The sequence below is a fragment of the Indicator indicator genome, chromosome 16 (genome assembly GCF_027791375.1).
Source record: "Indicator indicator isolate 239-I01 chromosome 16, UM_Iind_1.1, whole genome shotgun sequence".
In the NCBI taxonomy this organism is placed as follows: domain Eukaryota; kingdom Metazoa; phylum Chordata; class Aves; order Piciformes; family Indicatoridae; genus Indicator; species Indicator indicator.
The window spans coordinates 19,083,398-19,101,967 of NC_072025.1; the positions used below are offsets into that span (position 1 = coordinate 19,083,398).

An 18,570-nucleotide genomic window follows, 5' to 3' on the forward strand; every position below is an offset into this window, starting at 1 on the left:
GAAGGAGCTGCTTATTGCCTTATTTATTACATTTCCCCATAGCAGTGTAAGTACTATATCCATGATAGATATAGGTCTTATGAATGATATAGAGATTGGAGCTAAGTAATTGCAGGGTTTCTTTAATACAAGAGCTCCTCGGTGTCAAGCGGTATTAATGATCTGCCTTGACGTGGGCTCTGCAGAGGGCAATTGCAAACCCCAGTTCCGTGAGAATTTGAGAAATTGGGAGAGAAATCTTAATGTGCTCTTCATCCCTTCTGTTCCCATTGGGATACTCCACAAAGAGTATCCTGTCTGCTGGTTTTTTCTCAGCTTTCCCTAGACCCTCCAAGGACGGGAAAGCTAAGAGAGTTTGGGGAAAACAAATCCCTTTCGTAGGCAGGCTGGGCTGGGTTGGGCTGTCAGAGGAGGCAACTTGGGGAGGAAATATAGCACAAAGATCCTGGCAGCTCCCTGTGGTCACTAACAGTTCTCTGGATGTTTCTGGAAGAGTAGAATGATTATCTAGAGTGAAACAGCTAAATTCAGGCAGCGATAATGATGTTCTGTGTCTCTACTCATCTGAGCCTTGTCTCTTCTCTGTAGCTTTAATAGGAAGCTCTCTGAAAGCCTTGCACAACCTCATTGCTGGGTGCTGTTAAACAGGTGGCTACATCACCATGAGAAATTCTCTATAAAGCCTACTCTTTAATGCCTTAGAATCTTTGGGGATGAGTTAATAAGTATTAGGATTTAACAGCTAATACTTCTCTGCAGTGACATCATTGCAGGGGAAGGGGTGAGGGGACAGTAATTGCAGGCTGTGCTGAGGGTCGTTTTCTGCCTTGCAGTTCTGGTTGCAGGGAGTTGGTAGCCTGCCTGGCTGGTCCTTCTTGCTCCCTGCTGTAGAGTTCTGAGGCCTCTTTAAACTAATGGAGCTCTTTGTGAAGGTTATGAATCTTTGCCTTTTCCATTTTTAGTATTTTGTTTTCTTTCCCCCAAGCCTTGAATCAGGCTGCTAGAGCTTTTTTTCATTCCTTTCTTTCTAGCCACCTTCGTCTTTAAGGTTGTTTCTTTTTCTTCTTCCACCACCTCCTTTTTAACATGAATGAGGGCAGGGGAGACCTGTGGACTTGGTGGCCCATGTTGTGTGTCGTCAGTCCTGGAGGAGGTGGTCTTGCTGACCTCTGTGGGTTGTGTGGAGCAGGGAGAGTGGGCTCAGGTGTTCTCTTGCTCCAGGAGTGGCAGCTCATTAACACTCTATGCCTTGCAGATAAATTTCATTGATCAGCAGCAGCTTAATCAAAAACTCTATCACAGTTTGCTTCGATTATTCTTTTCCATTTCTTCATCTTTGGAGAATCAGCTTAGCTGAAGTTGATGGACTCATTATATAGTGGGGAAGCTACTGCCCCAGACTGCTGTGTGCATCACAGGCTTCAGGAAGGTTTGTGTCCTCCCTCCTGCATGTAGATGAATATTCCTCTGATGAAACAGGCAGTGGGGCAGTTGTGCTGAGCTGAGTTTTGATCTGCCTGAGCTGATCACTTCCCAGCTCACACAGAGTCCAGGCTTGGTCCTCACAGTTCTGGCATAGTGATGAACAAGTACTGCTGCTGTGCATAGAGCTAACCCACCTTCACCTTTCTAGAGGCATATGGTGGCCTCCACATCACCATAAATAACTACCAACATGTGCACCTGCACCAATGGAGACTTCCCTCTCCCCTCTTGGAGAGGGATGTTTGGGTAGAAGCAGTGCTACAGAGTTGTCTCTGCTGGTGATTGCTCAGCAGTTGGGTGATGAGGGCTTTCTTGTGGGACAAGAAGGGATGGAGATGTGAAAGAGTTAGGAGGGGGATCTATGTAGGGGTACTCTGAGGAAGAAGGCATGGACAGGGATTGTTTGAGAGATGTGAGCTAGGGAAGGGAGATGTGAGCAGAACTGAGTGCAAAACCCTGGTAGGGAAAGTCTGCACAGCTGGACCATGTGCTTGCTTTTCCTTTGCTGTTGATCTGTGTGCAGTGCAAACATAGACATAGAAGTGGTGACCTGCAGCAAAAGTAGGACACTAAGTCCCCTGTCTGAACAGGTCTCAGCACTCCTGAGATCAGCACCTTGAGTGTGTTGCTGTTGTGCATTTTGCTGACACAGTGAAGGCTGTGGCTGGAAACCTGCTCTGTGAACAGTGGCTTTACTCTTTGGAAGAGCACTAAAGCTGTGGGGAGGGGGAGCAAGGAAGCTGTGCAGGAAGTGGCAAAGATGTTTCCTAGCACTTGCCATGTTTTTAATGACCAGCTTTGAGAAGTGGAAGCCCAGTTTGGGGACAGAGAAGGGAACTGGGAGGGAAGCCCTGAGCCAGGAGTGCTGCTTGTTCCTGCCACTCCAGATTCATCTGACACTGACTATGCTTGATGTCCTGATAAGATTCATTTTTCTTTTGTCTTTTACTGTTTGCTGCATAAAATCACTCTCCTTGATCCTACACGCTCTCAGGGCTACGTATTTCGTGCTGGTTGCGGTGTTGCAACGACCTAATTTGATTGCAGAGGGTCGTGTCCTGTATAATGTTGTCTCATTTTCTCAGCAGTCAATACAAACTCGATTTGATTTTCTTCAAAAATCAAAAGAAGTGGGGGCAGGAGCCCAGCATCCACAGTCAAGCTTTTACCTGCAGCTCTTACCTTGCTGCCTGGCTGTGATGGCACCCAGCCTGATCCAGGATCTGCAGGCTCTTATTATTTCTTTATTTTTCCTGCTGGTTACTGAAGGGCAGAAAGGATGGAAGCTATAGTAGAGAAAGGTCCTCATTTGTAGTTTCTGGCACCTCTGATATGCCTCATTCCAGCGGGCTGGACACCCTCTTGATGGAGCTTATCTCCAGAGAGGAAGGTTAACTGTGTCTCGCCTTGGGACCTGGGTGAACATCGAGCTTTCTCCTTTTGTCTCCAGCTAGATGCTTGGTTCTTTGTACCTTTGTGTTTCACCTGCCTCAAAGACTCTTAATCTGCCTTATGCCTGTTGTTTTTCAGTAGCTCAGAGGGGGAAAAGGAGGGTCTGGTCTCAATTTGTGTGTCTCATTTCCATGTGCAATGAGCGTGTCGGTTTCAGAAGTGGTGGCAGCAGCCCAGGTCTCCTGACCCCACTGGTGGTGTTCAGGGCAGCTTCAACAGCTCCAAGGCTATGACTTGCTGAGCAGTGGCAGGGCTTGCTTGTAACCTGGAAGTGTCACTGTGTTGTTACAGAGCTCATTCAGAGGATGGTGCTTTTTCAGCAGCTCATAAAGGAGGTGTCAGCCCAGTGGTTGGTCTGTGGGGGGAAAAATAAAAGGTTGCAGCAAGCTCTTAGCTCTGGCTTGTAGGCCATGTCTGCCAGCTGGGATTGCTGGGGATGGCAAATGATCCAGCTGATGACTTTGTTGCTCTTTTCCTTCTGGCTCTTGGACTTTCTTCCTTTGTTCTCAGGGGATTCCTTGTTCTCTGTCCTGGTGACTCGGGTCCCATTGGGTGTTTGCTGGGTGTTTGATTAAAAATGGATTTATTGAGTTGGCACAGTAAGAGTGAGAGAGCTGTGGGCAGGCAGAATGGACCATGATTTTGCAGCTTTAGCTGCAAGCAGGAGTTGAATAAACTAGTCAACAGATCTGTGTTCCTGGTATGTCACCAAGCAGGCTGCTTTGGCTTGAGTAGAAGGATTAAAGGTGGCAGGAAGAGGCCAGGCAGTGGGGTGGCTGAAACACACAACAGTAATCTGTGCAGCTGAGCAAAGGGAATGGGATCATAAACCTGGAGGGCAGGAAGAAAGGGAGCAGGCTGGACACTACCCACTCATGTCAACCTCCTTGGCAGGATACCAGGTCTCCATAGGCTAAGTGCCTGCCATGGTCAAGCCAATGTCCCTGATTTGTTCTCAGTTTCAAAATATTTAATCAGAGAATGAAATCTGAAGTCTCTTTAAGAAGAGACTGGCACAGAGCAGCTGGCTGAGCGTCGCAATCAATGTATCCGCTGTGGAATGTTTCCTGCAGAAATATTACATCCTCTCTCATTTACTTGATGATCTTTAGGTGGAATCAATCAAAAGATGCTGCACACAAATAGTTCAGCCTGGGATGCTGTGGGTGTCCATTAGAGAGGCATTTGCTCCGTGTTAATGGACCTGTTGATTAACAAACAACCCCACTGCTTTTTAAGTAGAAAGCTGTTACTTGATGGCAGTTGTTAGCATTTTCTTCTCTGGTGCCCCACCTCCTCTGTGTACAGATCTTACTCTCTGCCAACTTGGGCAGCTGCTCCAGCAAACCCCAGACCTGCACTGCTGGAGACTAAAGCACTCCTGTCTCACCCGGGGAGGTTACTGGAGATGGACCTTCTCCTGGAGGTTAGAAAGGACAGAAAGAGATCTCTCTGTACTCAGCATGTGATCCCAGCCCTGTGTGTCTTGTTCTGTTTTCTGCTTCCATCTGACTTTGTATGTAGTATCCTGCTGTGCTCCAGCAACGTCCAAGGAAGATCTCCCCCTGACACCTCCAACAGGCTGAGACCCTGCAGCTCCTTGAGGAGTCTGTCTTGGGTTTTAACACCAGGCTGAGTGTTTATGGTTTTATTTTAGCCTGTAAAGCCTCTGGTTTGTTGGATCAATACTATCTTCATTTCCTTTCCCTGCAGCATGGAACTTTCCTAGTCTCCACTTGCTCTGGGCAAAAAAAAATGCCTATGCTGTAGTACTAGTTCTTGCTCTTCTGATGCTAGCGTGGCAGGAAACCCAGCTGGCATTTCAAGCACTTCAAGCTGATGTTTTTAAACTGGTATTTTAAGATTAGGATGATACTTACTGCTTAGAAGATGTCTGCCTACTGGAAAGCTCCTGCACCAACCTGAGTGGACCCAACTCAGTGATGAGCAATGCTGTGGAGACAGGAAAACAGAATGTTTGGTTCTGGAAACATGGTCCCTGGACACAGCCCAGGACAGACTTCCATGCTGAGCCACGTAATGTAGCTAATTGCAGAGAGGCAGCCACACAACAGGGTGTTTGGATCCTTACTGCTCAGTCAGAGGCTGGGGGGGACCATTTGGGCCCACCCCAGGCTGCTGGTGCTCCTGCAAAGCAGCTGCTGTTTAGTCTGGTGGGCCAAGCAGCAGGGGACCAACCTCCACCCCCATGTCACTTGTATAGTTCCACCCTTTTTTGCTCCAAACTGACTCAGCCAGAGCTGTCCTTCCCACAGCTGGTGGGAGTCACAGTGGTGAGGCAGGCAGTGGATTAGGGCAGCAGAGTGAAAACCATTTGGTGTCTCTCTCGATTCTTCTGGGTGCCTTTAATTAGCATGATTGCTCAGCACGCCATTTTGCCATGTTCTTCAGCTCCTCTGGTTAGAGTAATTATTCCCCCAGCTCCTTTTGTTCCAATCCCTGATTGCTTACAAAGTCTCCTGTTAAAAGCCATTAAACCCCTAAAGTAAAGTGAGAGCAAACGCTCGGCAGCGGCCACGCTCCCGGCCCCACCCGCGTGTGCCCGCGCACTCGCCAGCCCCTCTCTGGCACTCCTCTGCTCCCTGCCACGTGCTCTCTGCTGCAGCATCTCTCCCTGCCTTCCCCTCATACGCTTCCCCACAGGCCATCCCACGTGTCCCACATGCAGCAGGTTGTGTGCATGGCTCCCTCTCCCTGCTTTCTGCTTCGGCACCTTCGGCAGCGCTCCGCTCGGTTTGCTCCGTGCATGGGCTGGGTTGGCACTGAGGCTGAACTCAGGGCTGTGTTCTCTTTTGAGTTGCCTGTGCCAATATGGAAGTGCCATTAGAAGTGGAAATGTGTCAGCATGCTTTTGCCCCAGTGTGGCAGCTCTTGCATTGAGGAGCAGCAAACATAGAGGAGGACATATCCTGGCTATGGTGTCAGACAGGGCTTCTAGGATCATAGAACCACAGAATCACCTGGGTTGGAAGGGACCTCTAAAGGTCATCTAGTCCAACCTTCCTGCAGTATTCAGGGACATCCTTAGCTAGATTGGGTCATCTAGAGCCCCATCAAGCCTCACCTTGAATACTTCCAGGAATGAAGAGTAGGAAAGAACTTAATTCTGACATAAAGTTGTTTCCCTTTCTCTCAAGCACAAAATCCTTTGGTGGAAGGAAAATGGGGCTTTGAGAGCCAGCATTCTTGGGAGTTTTGGCATTGCAGTGCTTCCTTATACAGAGGTTGGGGAGCTCAGTCCCTTCCTTGTCCCTCATCTGTGCTGATATTTGCTTAGCACATGCCAGTGATGACACAAGCAAGGCAGATACAAAGGCTTGCAGAGAATTACATGGTGTGAAATAAGATTGGGCTGACGTGCTTTAAATGCCTTGTGCATTTAGGTGAGTTGGTGTGAGAGAGGGAAGGGAGAGAGGGAGACTCATTTCCAGCCCCAGAGTGAAACTGGGTCAGAGGAGGGTCTGTCATTCATGTAGTTTGTTAAGTGTGGAGCTGACTGCCAGAGGAGAAAATTCTCATCTAGGCTACTTGCTGGAAAGACATTGTAGGAAAGGCTTTTCCTCCACCTTCCTTCCTTTGAATGGAAACTCCTAATTCACAGTAGCCACACAGTTTGGGTTTAGGTCTTCATTTACTGCTCTGCTGTGATATGTCAGATCTTCCCCTCTCTGCGAAGTGGGGAAGGAGTAAGGGTCTCCTTGCCCAGCAGCACCCCCCCATACACTGCTTGGAGGGCTTCCTACTCACTTCATCTCTGCTTTGCTGGCTACAAGGGGCTTCCCAGGCTTTTCATACCTTCTCTGTGTTCCATGCGTGCTTTGTGACAGCAAAGCCCTTTCTCCCTTCCTACTAATTGAAGGCCATCACAAGTTCCTGCCTCTCATTTGGTGAGCAATATCCAAACTGTTCCCTAGGAGCATCAAGATCCTAGTGCAAGCCTGTGTTCTGGTGATTGCTGTTCCCTCTTCCTCTGGGTAAAGCACACCCCACCCTGGGTTGTGTGTTTTAGAGCTTGCCATGCACTGGTAGGTACCAAAACATGGTCCTGAAACAGAATCTGGAAGCAGGAACTCTCCCTTGGCAAGATTAATGATGTTCTTCTGATGTATTTTGGTGCAGAAGGCAAACAGAAGGTTCTGAGAACCATCTAGTGGGGCAGTTTTCAAGAGAAGAGCCAGGCTGGCATCCTTCATTTCTAAAACAATCACCAGAGCAGGAGCACTAGAGAGGCACAGATGAAGGACAATGATTCCAGACAATGCAGCATCCAAACAGCCTAAAAAAGTCAACAAAGCCTCATTCCTCCAGGCTCCCTGCTGCTCTCGCTGTGTTTTTTGCCCTCAGCTCTTCCTGTTCCCATTTGCAACTCCCCTGTAGTGCTCAGTGCCTCCTTGCCTGCTGAGATCTCCTCAGTTTCCATCCTCAGCTTGTAAACTCCACGAAATCACGTTTCCCCACAGGATGCTCCTGCTGACACTTCAGGCTCTCGGGCTTGTACCCCTCCTGGGCTTCCTGGAGGGCAGCTCTGGCCTTTCTAGATGACATAAGGTATTGCTGGAACAGATGGCAGAGTAAAGGGACTTGAGCAAACAAGGATTTATCCTGGACCTTGATCAGCTCCTCTGCCAGCCTTCTGAAGAGCAGGAGAGCATCGTTGGCACTGCCTGGGCAGGGGAGGTCCAAGATACAGATGACAGCAGCACCCTGTGTATCTCCTTTGGTGTCTACTCCAGATGCTATCCTGACCATCTGGCTTTACCAAGCACTTCTGTGCCCTTCTAGACCCCAGGTTTCTTGGAGAAGGTGGGAGCCTGGAAGCTGGGGTTATTCCATATTGACTGCCTACAACTGGTATCAGTTCCTTCAGGAACCTTGGAGAAACCATGGTCCTGTTCTGTGCTACCATTATGCCATCTATGTAATGACTATACCAGCTCCTGCCTCCCTGGGGAAGGAACCAGGCATAACTGATGTTTGTGAAGTGCTCTCTGGCTGAAAAGAAGTTTGCAACCACTCTGCTGCAAGTTCTGACCGGGGGCTTCCCTTGCTGGTTTGCTCTTTGATGCGACGAGCTGTGGTACTCGTGGATCTGTTGTACCATAATTGGAATTAATCAGCAATTAAGAAACAAGAGCCCAAACAGATTCCTTCCCAATGTATATCAATTTCTGGGCAGAGGAGTCAGTGGTTTCAACAACTGTTTAAAATGCTTAGGGGAAGCTATTGCTACCTGAAGCAACTGGGGAAGAGTGCTGGAGGTGTGAGAGGCAAAGTGGAAATGAGAAGCTCTTGTAACATTGTGCACCATGCTTTACTTTGGCAGCACTCTGAGGGTGCACTTGGAAAAAAAAAACCACAAAGCAAAACAAAACAAAAAACAAACAAAAAAAACAAACAAACAAACAAACAAAAACCCCCAACAAAAACCACCATAAATGAAAAATTGACAGAAGAATACGTTTGAAAGCCAAAGTGGTGAAAATGATGTATCACTTTCTGGGATGGGAACTTTCATGCTGGGCCCCATGGGCTTTCTGTGGAGTGCAGAGGCAAAGAGAATGCACAGCAGTGAGAAGCAGGGACTTGTGGAGGCAGGGAGAAGTGGTTGCTCCTCCTGGGTGGTGAGAACTGCAGAGGAGAAGGCTCCTGGATGCAGTGCTGCAAGCAGACAGAAGGACATCAGCTACCAGCAAATGCTCAGGCATTTTGGAAGCACTTTCCTGCAGCTTGTTCTCGAGGCTGATCTCTAAACCCCAAGAGGTTTGCAAGGCCCTGGGTGTCACAAGAGACAACCCAAGCATCCTCTTTGCTCAGCTACCTTCTCTCGGATCCAGAACGACTGCAACGAGGCAGAGGCTGAGCTCTGTCCGTTGTGGGCGAAGCTGCTGGATGCCTGGTCCTTCCCCCTTCCCTGCTCCTCTTGCAACTCATTCCACATACTCTGGCTTCAATCTAAGGAAAACAAAACCGATGAGGCCCAACTGATCTGGCTGCTCTCCATCATGCAGAGGGCCTCAGAGTGGCTTTAAATAGCTGCACCTCTGTGCAGCCTGGAGAGAAGCATCGGCTGGGCCTCTGGAGAGGGAGGGTAGCTTTGACTGCCACCACAGGGCATCTCAGACTTGAAGACAGTCTTTTAATTTTGCCTTTGCTCCTAATTTTTTATCCCCCTATATTTTTTAATTTTTTTTTTTTATTGTATACCCTGGTAAGTGCTTTTCTACTTTGAGACTTTTCCTGAGGGGGATCGGTGGGGAATCTTGGAGCTCTGCCTCCTTGAGCTATCAAGCTACATCATTTAGTATCTTGGAACTACTCCATCTATGAAAAGAGTTCCAGAGAAAACAAACTTGTGATCCTGGCTAACGTGGACATGGCCCACATTGAGGGTGACAAGAGGAGAAATGCAAAGGATGCTGGAACTCCTCCGACCAAAGGTTTAATGAATCTTGCACAGTCTGAAAGAGTTCACTGCTTGAAAAGCTGCAAACCTTGCCCTTTTTTCAAGGATCATCATTCAGCTCTTCAGTGCCTGCAAATATTCTCCTACCCCTTCCTCTGCTCCAATTAAGCACGTGGAAATGGGATCTTCTGGACCCATTTGCTGTTTCTCTTGTCCTCAGCACCTCTTTTCCTGCCCTCAATGACATGTGTGGTGTTGAGACCCCCTGCTCGTGATTTTGGGTCATGAAGAAGATGAAGATGCCACAAACCGGAGCTGAAGCTCCTTCTAGCACATTCCTAAGAGGTTTCCAGTGACACCAAGTCTTGTTGACTGTGGTGGGATATTCTTAGGCTTGAGGTTAAACCATGGAAAATGAATAGAGATACAAGGGAAGCTGCTGTGGAGAGGAATAAGGACCCTGTTGCCATGAAAATGAAGAGTCATAAGGCATTTCTGCAGCTCCCAGGGCCTTCTGAATCTTAAAAGAGCTGTTAACCTACTTGAAGTTCTGCTTGAGGTCTGTGTATCAGTGTGACATTCACCTGTGGGCTGAATTTTCTTGTGGCTCTCCATTGTGGTCAACACTGTTGGGCTGGTGTGAATGAGAGGAGGTCTTAGTTCTGACTTCACCTTGGATGGTGCTGGATATGATGTGCTTGTGTGCAGCTAAGACCACCAGAAAACCCTGTGGTCTCTACAGCTACCTGAAGGGAGGCTGTGGTCAGGTGGGGGTTGGTCTCTTCTCCCAGGCAACCAGCAGCAGAACAAGAGGACACAGTCTCAAGTTGTGCCAGGGGAGGTACAGGCTGGATATTAGGAGAAAGTTCTTCACAGAAAGAGAGATTGCCCATTGGAATGTGCTGCCCAGGGAGGTGGTGGTGTTGACATCCCTGGAGGTGTTTAAGATGAGACTGGATGAAGCACTCAGTGCCATGGTCTGGTTGATTAGATAGGGTTGGGTGATCAGTTGGACTTGATGATCTTGGAGGTCTCTTCTGACCTGATTCTGTGATTCTGTGTGCTTTTGCTGAGCTTCTGTGACCTGCCTTGTTGTGGCAAGCAAGGCCTCAGACTGGCTTGCATCTCACCCTGCTGTGTGGATGGAGGGGGAGAAAAAGCAGAGGGTTTTGTATCATGGCCCTGCAGATGAACCCATCCGTGACAGGAAACCTGGATTTCTCTGTTGCTTTCCCCTCAGATGTAGACATATCACTCCTGGCTTTGGCTAGATGGATGGCTGTTTCCTTCACTCTGGATGTGAGCCAGGCTTGATGGTTTTCATGCCTTCTTTGATGCTATTCATACTTCATATCTGTGCACAGAGAAAGATAAAATGCACGCTGTTGTTGGAGTCTTCTGTTGCTTTTCCTTTCCATCATAAATTCAGCTGTAACCCAACAGAGTGATCAGAGCCTAATGTGGGCTGTGTGGATAGCAGTGTTATGTTTGGCCAGCTCATTGCCCCTTCAATTGCTCTTTTTGTTTAACCCATTTTGGCCAGGTGTTAGCAGGCATCCTGGGGCTTTTCTCCTCCTTTCCCACAGCTATTTATGCTGCTGGTTTAGAAGCAGTTTCCACCCCTGGGTTTCAAAACTGTTCTGCACCTCTCCTGCTGTGGCAGATGGGTCTGCCATGAGGAGTTGTGCATCATTTTCCTGTGTCACACTCCCTGCTGCTCTTCTCAGGTGACCTGGAACAGCCTTAGATGTCAAAAGCCCTGGAAGCATGGGATGTAGGAATAGCTGCAATTTTACTAGAAGGCAAGGTGAAATGATCTGGTTTGGCTCCTTAGTCTTGCTCTCAATTAGGGGAGGAATGGGGTTTGTCAGAGGTCTGTAGGCTGGATTGGGTATGTGCAGGGGGCAGAGTAGCTGAGACCCACTAGCTAGGGTGCTGGAGAGTGCAAGACAGCTCTGGAGGACTAAGTGGATGGCCAGGGTTGAGGACAAAAACTGATTGCATGGTTTGGTTGCCCTCAATTCTCTTGTCCTTTCGTTGGCACATCCTTACAGCCTGCTTAGAGAAATGCCCCACCTGCCCCATCCATCTCAAGCTTTTAGAGCTGCACAGTGAATCTGAGCTCATTCCTCCTTCCCTATTCTCCCACACTCTCCATACATTTATTCCTCTACCATATCATGGCTCTTAGTAGAGGCAGTGTCATATTTTCATTTAAAAAAGTGAGGGAGAGGCACACAGTTTAGTCTGTCAGACCCTTCCCAATTGTGTAGGTCTTCTAGATATGCTTTTGATTTGAATCTACAGGGTGGGTTGGGTGTTTTGTTTTTTTTTTTTTTTCACCTATTTATTATTTTCAGGCTTATCTGTTGGAGTTTTGCTCCAAATTTACAACCAATATCAATGCCAGCATTTTCCCTCTCATTTTCCATCTAGGGCTGACAAATGCAGAACTCCACAAATAGGATTGCATTTAAAATTTCCCTAATTCATTTTTCTTTTTTCCCTTTTGCTCTTCTACTTTTCTTTTTTTTCCCCCTCAAGAGACAAAAATCAACCAACCAAAAAAATCCCAAAAAACCCAAAACACCCAAAGCCAACCCAAACCCAACCAAAAAAAAAAAAAACAAAAACCAACCCAAAACCCCAAACAACTAAACAAAAAAAAAAAAAGCCCCAAACCCAGAAACAACCAAAAGCAAACCAAATCCCCACACTCTTTTAAAGATACTTCCAAGCCAGTTTTTCAGGTGGTAGAAGGATGACATTTGTCACAGCAGCAGTAGAACTCTGACCCCGTGGAGATTCACCCATCTGAACCCTGGCCATCCCAGTGCACATCATCCATCTCACATCTGACAGCAGAGATGTAAACCTAGCGAAAGCCTTGTTGGTTTCTGCTCCATACAAGAGGAGGGGGTTGAAGGTAGCAGTGCAACACAGGGGACAGCAGTGAGGAGAGACAGAGAAAAGCAGGCAGGAGAGAAGCATGTGTTTTTTGCAGATTCTCTGGGGACTTTAATAACTCAGGAGGAGAGGAGGCCCCAGTGACCGATGCTGCATTGCTTTCCCAAGCCAGCGGTATGTGCTCAGCCCCTCAGCTTCAGAACCACCTCCTGTCCTCCTGCCACGTCCCTCAGAGGCCACTGCATGTCACTTCTGGGCTAACCCCTGCTGCAGCCCCATTCTGCAAAGACCCTGCTCTCACTGGAGATCCCTGCAGGTGGGATTCACAGCACAGTGCTGACAACAAAGAGCAAAGCCCTTGGCATCCCCTGCCTCCAGTCTTGCTGGTCTTTCACGTGTCCCTTTGCTGAGGCTCTGTGTCACCAGGGGGTTTTTAGGCCTGTTGGATGTGGTCTGGCAGAAGTGGAATTGCCTTAATTTAGCAGAGCTCAGAAACACAAAGAAAACAAAGCAAAGAGGAGTGTTCCTTGGAGATATTTGGTATAGTTGAGTATAGACTTTCCCAGCTATCCTTTGGTGGCCATAAAATGTATTTATATTATGGAAAACAAACCATGGTAAACAGTGACGTTCAGGGATGCCACATTTATTTGTCTCCCAGTGGCTCTGATAAGAAATGGACTTAGTCTGCATCCATATTTCTGAGCATCAGCACTTTAAGCTCTGCTTTGGCTCTGAGAGTTGAGCCAGGCTCTTTCTCACTACTAATGACATTTCAACAGTTAGAATTTGCCTGTGAATGTTGTTTATGACCCATATACTGAAGCTTGAGCCTGGCTTACTCTCCCATGTGGATCAGCCCTTCAGGGGCCACAGAGAATAACAGATAGCTTCCCTTCCCCCCCCCAAGTTTAAACAGTTCCAAACCAAACAAACAGCTTTTGTCTGCATTCTCAGGTTCATCAGGAGGCACACGTTTGATGAGCAGATGGAACAAGGTAGTGCAGGGAGGAGATATAAATAGAGATAAAAGGTAAAATAGAAAGAAAAAATAGGGGGGGAAAAAAACACCTTCTGGTTGGTGTAAATTCAATGCAAGAAACTTTCTGTTCCTAGTGGAAAGCACTTTCTCTACTGAGATCAATTCACAAAGGCATCCAAGCTGCTCTATGCTGCTCTAAGTGGTGCTGGACTTGGGCTAACTTACCTAATTTGTTGAGGAGCCTGTGACTGCATGAGGAGCAGGAGCATTTTTTCAGACCTTGGAGCAATTGTGGAGCCAAGACATCCCAGTAATTTCTTGGAAAAACCCTTTGGGCCTATCAGAAGCTGTGGGAGATCAGAGCAATCCCTAGGATCCTGCCATGTGTATCTTTGTCCTTGTGACCTGGTAGATCAGATATTGATGAGCTGGCACAGAAACTTCTTGAGTTCACATACTTTATCTGAGCTAAGACCAACTCCACTGCAGTCTTAGCAGCTACCTTCAGTGGCATGTGCCCAGTTCCTGCTATGCCTCTTTGCAGTCAGCTTCAGCAATACTGTTACAAATGGTTGTCTGAGAAAGTATTGTAAAAAACCATGAGCTGACACCTGAAGACAAATGCCAGGGGCTTTTCTGCAACAGCTTGCAGGATTTAGCACAAAAGATGCTAGAAAACAGGAGTTCAAGTCAAGAAGAAGGGAAATAGAACCTAAATATCAGGATGTGTCCTCCTTCAGTCAGACCTTGAGGAGCAGACTGTGGGACTGGACGTCCCAGCAGAAGGCTTCCCTTCTGCAGCTCACATCCAGTGCTCCACAAGAAGTTTGCTTCCTCAAGACCAGAGAACTATTCTCTGGCAAATCCTGAATATTTGCATTTCATTTCATCTTTAATAGTAATTAACATCTACTAATTTCTGTGTTAGAAACATGCTAATACTTGGTTTCCCTGGCTGGGGCTTCCCAAGGCAGGAGCATTATGATTAATACAGCCCTTGAAAATGCTGAATTTCATAGAATCACAGAATGTTAGGGGTAGAAAGGGATCTCCAGAGATCATCAAGTCCAACCTCCCCTGCTTGAGCAGGACCACCTAGAACAGGTCACACAAGAACACATCCAGGCAGGTTTTGAATGTCTTGGGTCTGAAGGAAGGAGCATCCCTATGGTCTCTGCTCCATTCTTTTTTCCTTTTCATCTGGCCAGTACTTTTGGCAAATCCTAACCCATTTTTAGAGAGGTGGGGTTCTGTGAGGAGATGCCTCCAAAACACAGCTTCCAGTGCAGCTGAGGCTGAGAAGTCTACAGGGTTATGAGGGTCAGGTCTCTGCAGCCTTGCAGTGATGCTCTTCAGCTTGAGAAGTGTTAAGCCATAAAATAAATCATGAGAGATGTCAAGCTTAAATAAATCAGGAGAGCAAAGCAGCTATAGGAAGGATTCTGTTTTCCCACTCCCTGCCTAGGGGAAACAGGGAGTAGGTAGGAATTAGGGGCTTTTCCACTCCTGATTGCTGGGAACTTCTAGAAAAGCCTTGTTCCCTCTTCTCTGTCCAGACAGCTTGCATGCCCCTTGTCCTCAGAGCACTTGTGCCTGCACACACCACACGAAGCCATTGCCTGTTCCTTATGCAAAGCCAGGGTGAGGTTAGCCCTGCCCAGAGAAGGTGTTTTGGCTTTAATTTGACAGCAGCCATTTGCTGGTTATTCATTTGGTTCTTTTTTAATAATTACATGTGTGTCGATATCTCTCTCTTTTTTTTTCTCTAGTTTTGCTCTTTTTTTGGTTTTTCGTTTACTTTATTTTGCTTTTTTCTTTTTTCTGTTTTTTTTTCCCCTTTAGGTTTCAGAGAAATTATGTTGAATCCAATAAGCCTCCCTGGACATTCCAAACCTCTTAACCAAGGCATTTATGTTGAGGATGTCAGTGTTTATTTCAGCAAAGGACGTCATGGCTTTTAAAACAAACAAAAAAACAAAAAACAAACAAACAAAAAACACAAAAACAAACAAACAAACAAAAACTCCTTAAAAGTCCCTGTTCTGATGTCAAGTTTATAGGCTGTGCCCTCAAAGTGGTGGGAAGCAGTAAGCGTGGTCTGTATGGATTGAGGTCTCCTCCTAATAGGACTCTGCAGCCCTGGCGGTTAAAGCCAACTGAAACTGTGGGGTTCTTTTTTTCCTGTCACCAGATACCAGGGTTGTTATTTTTTTTTCTTTCTTTTTTTCCTTTTTTTCCCTTTTTTGCCCTCCAATGGTCGCTGTGTTCATTAAATATTCCTGCAAGGCACAACAGCAGCAATGAGAGCAAATAAAGAGAATTAAAAACCCGATCGAAAAGGAGTCATCCTAATGACACAGTAAATCATTGTCCTTTTTTGCTTTTTATTTTGGTTTTTTTTTTTTTTTTGTTTTTTTTTGCTTTAAAATAAAACACAAAACCAACCAACAAACAAAACAAAACCAACCAAGCCAACCAAGCTGACATCTTTTAGTCATGTCCTCCCCGCTTGGAGTTTTACCTTGTAAGCTTTTTGTTGTCTTCGCGACACCCAGCGAACGCCGCCGGCGCCTCCCTCACGGGGCCACCGCCCGTGGGAGGTCTCCCAGAGCCAGCCGAGGTGGGGGAGCCTGGAAGAAACCTAAAGCAGAAGGAAGACTTTTTTTTGGTAAGACCCAAGGCAGCCCTGCTCCCAGTCCTTGAGCAGAAAATAATGTCGGAAGGAGTAACGGAAAAGAGGAACGAACAAAGCAAACAAACACACACAAGAGAATCTTACTTCTCTGACAGGAAGAGAAAGTGGTTGTCTGTGAAGTGCACATATTCTAGGAGGCATTTTTTTTTCTTTTCTTTTTTTTTTCTTTCTTCTGTTTGTCTGTCTGTCTATCTGTGTGTGTTAGAGAGGCTCGTTGGATCTGACTGTATCGTTGTTGTACTCTGGTCTCTCCCTGCTGCTTGAATGATGAGCTTTATCTGAGGAGTTGCCTGGACTTCCTGCGTGGATGGAGAATCCGTAGCGCAGGAGAGTCTGTGTCCTTGCCAGGACTAGGGCAGGAAGCAAAGTGGAAAAAGGTATCAGATGCACACAGGTCCTGGTTGCTGGGCCTTTTCCAGCCCCTTTAGCTCTCCCTTACATTTCTACCCAAGTAGAGATTGATTGTAACCCAGTCACATACCCAGAGCCATCAGCTTGAGGCTGACTGACTGAAGGGGAGTTTAAAAAATATAAGTATTCTGTTGCTTCTTCTCTGGCATAAACAGGAATATCGATCCTGTTCTCCGGCCGATATTTGTATTTGCTCCCCATCTCCCACCCCACTTTTGTCTTACTTCATCCAAAGCCTCTCAGATGGAAAAGTAAACCCTTTGATCCTGTCCTCAAGAGAAGCCAGCTGCCCTTGCAAGCAACTTGCAAGGCTTTCCTTGGAACTCTCTGGGTGTCACGTGTACGGGAAATACAGATTTGTTTGTACGTGTCACTGATAACCTATAAGCAAGGCAGATTTTCTCTAGAGGAGAGAAAAACAGAAGAACCTTCCAAAAGCTTCAGGTCTGGCCAGATCCTTTTCAGAAAGGAGTATTGAACCAGGAGCTTGCTCACCAGCCACTCAGCTTTGCTTGCCTTCTTGGTGGCCCCGGATGACTTTATCACGTCAGGGATGTCTCTAAGTCACCAGCCCTGAAGGGTCACTGCCACTGGAAAGAATCACGGTCCCTCTCCACCAGAGCTGGGCAGAAGCTTCAGAATGGGATGTTCTGCTTCATCCTGCCTTTACAGGTGACCTGCATGAACCAGCCTGGAGATTGCCAGGAGGTTTTGTAATCAGCTTGCCCATAGAGACGTCCCTGGGAATATTCCATTCTCTCGCTTCTTCTCCTGGTTCATTCTTGTAAAAGAGGTCAAGTGCAATAGAAGAATCCAGGAGAAACGGTAGCAGATTGCTTTAAGTTAATGGACATGCCTTAGGGGGGCACCTGTGTTAGGATGAGGAGGCCTGGCTCAGGTTGGATGGCTTCAGAAACCATGACCAAAACTCCCAACAACGTTTCCTGCCCGCATCGGAGCTGGAAATGCAAGAGGCGCACTGCCAGAGAGGACCTGCGGCCATGCTCCTGACACCTCAGTTCTGCAGATTCACAGAGTGAGGAGGAGCTTCACCAAGCATGTGAATCACTGGGTGCTTGTCTGAACTGAATCCTCTCCCCCCCCCCCCCAATATCCTGGGAGTCGCCCACCTGACCTGGGGGTGTCCTGTCCATCTGAACTGTCTCCTCTCCCTAGCACTGTTCAGGGGACTCTGTTCTCAACCGTGTGTATCAAGTCGTAGAGATACATCCCTGAGCCTGGACCAGAAGCCTATATCCAAACACCCTAGCAGAGGAAAGGTTGAATTTTTTTGCAGCTCAGGTCCATCTCTGCTTAGAAGAAATCCTCTGGAGTGTACAGCATAATTAAAAGCAGTTCTCCCCACTGTGATGGACGTCTCCATTTGTTTAACACCAGTTAAGGATTCTGATTCCTCACTGCTGAAAATGAAAGCCAAGTCCTGGCTGTTTTGCAATTTGGTGGCTTTAAGTAGCAAGTTTAAGGATGGGGTTGTTGGGTGTTTTTCTTTTTTTTGTTGTTTGGGTTTTATTTTTTCTTAAACAAAACAAAACTTTAATTATTTTATTTTCAATTATTGTAAATCATTACCTCATTTTTTTCTGTCAGTGAGACTCCTCCACCCTTGAGCATTCTTCTCTTGCCATAACTCTCATCCTGTGCTAATGGGAAATGGGACAGTCCCTTTTCACAGAGACTTATAGGGGTGTTCAATGTCTAGTTTCTTAATAAACACTTTATTTTCTAACGAAACAGCTGCATCAGGCCTCTTCTTTGAAGACAAAAATAAAGAGAAGTTCAGAATGAGACGTCCTATAGTCTACTTCTTCACAAGGTCATCCGTGGATGGGGGGTTTGGCTTCTTCTGAGGGTGGTGCTGAGGGTGGGACCCACAGGAGTGATGTGAAACCTTGCTCAGGTGTAGCTCTTGCTTCTATCACTCTCAGCAGGCACCAAGGTGTTTTCTTGCCTGAGATCTTAGCTGCTGATCTTGGTTGACAACCTGTTGTTTGGCTGGGGTTTTTTTGTAGCTCAAAATGGTCATGTTCTTAGAGACAAGATGGTGTCAGGATTTGTCCAGCCAAGTTTCTGTGCTTAGTGGAAGGAGGTTTATTAGGAGACTTATCTGTCAGGGAGCTTGACACTGAACGATTGTTCTAGCTTCAGTGCTTTTGTTTCAGGACATGATTTTGCTGCAGGTCTCCTTGCTTGGCT

The 18,570-nt window shown here is 47.0% G+C and overlaps 1 protein-coding gene across 5 annotated transcripts in view; it reads left to right on the top strand.

Moving 5' to 3' along the window:
• Nucleotides 1-18,570, top strand: part of NTRK3 (neurotrophic receptor tyrosine kinase 3) — a 250,744-nt gene that overhangs the window by 160,902 nt on the left and 71,272 nt on the right. Inside the window, exon 13 of one of the 5 annotated variants that reach the window (XM_054388352.1) lies at nt 15,093-15,211. The exons of the other annotated variants lie outside the window; for them this stretch is intronic. Within the exon in view, the coding sequence (XP_054244327.1) occupies nt 15,093-15,211 (119 nt within the window). Of the gene's footprint in view, nt 1-15,092; nt 15,212-18,570 lie in introns of those variants that run through there. 5 annotated transcript variants of the gene reach the window in all.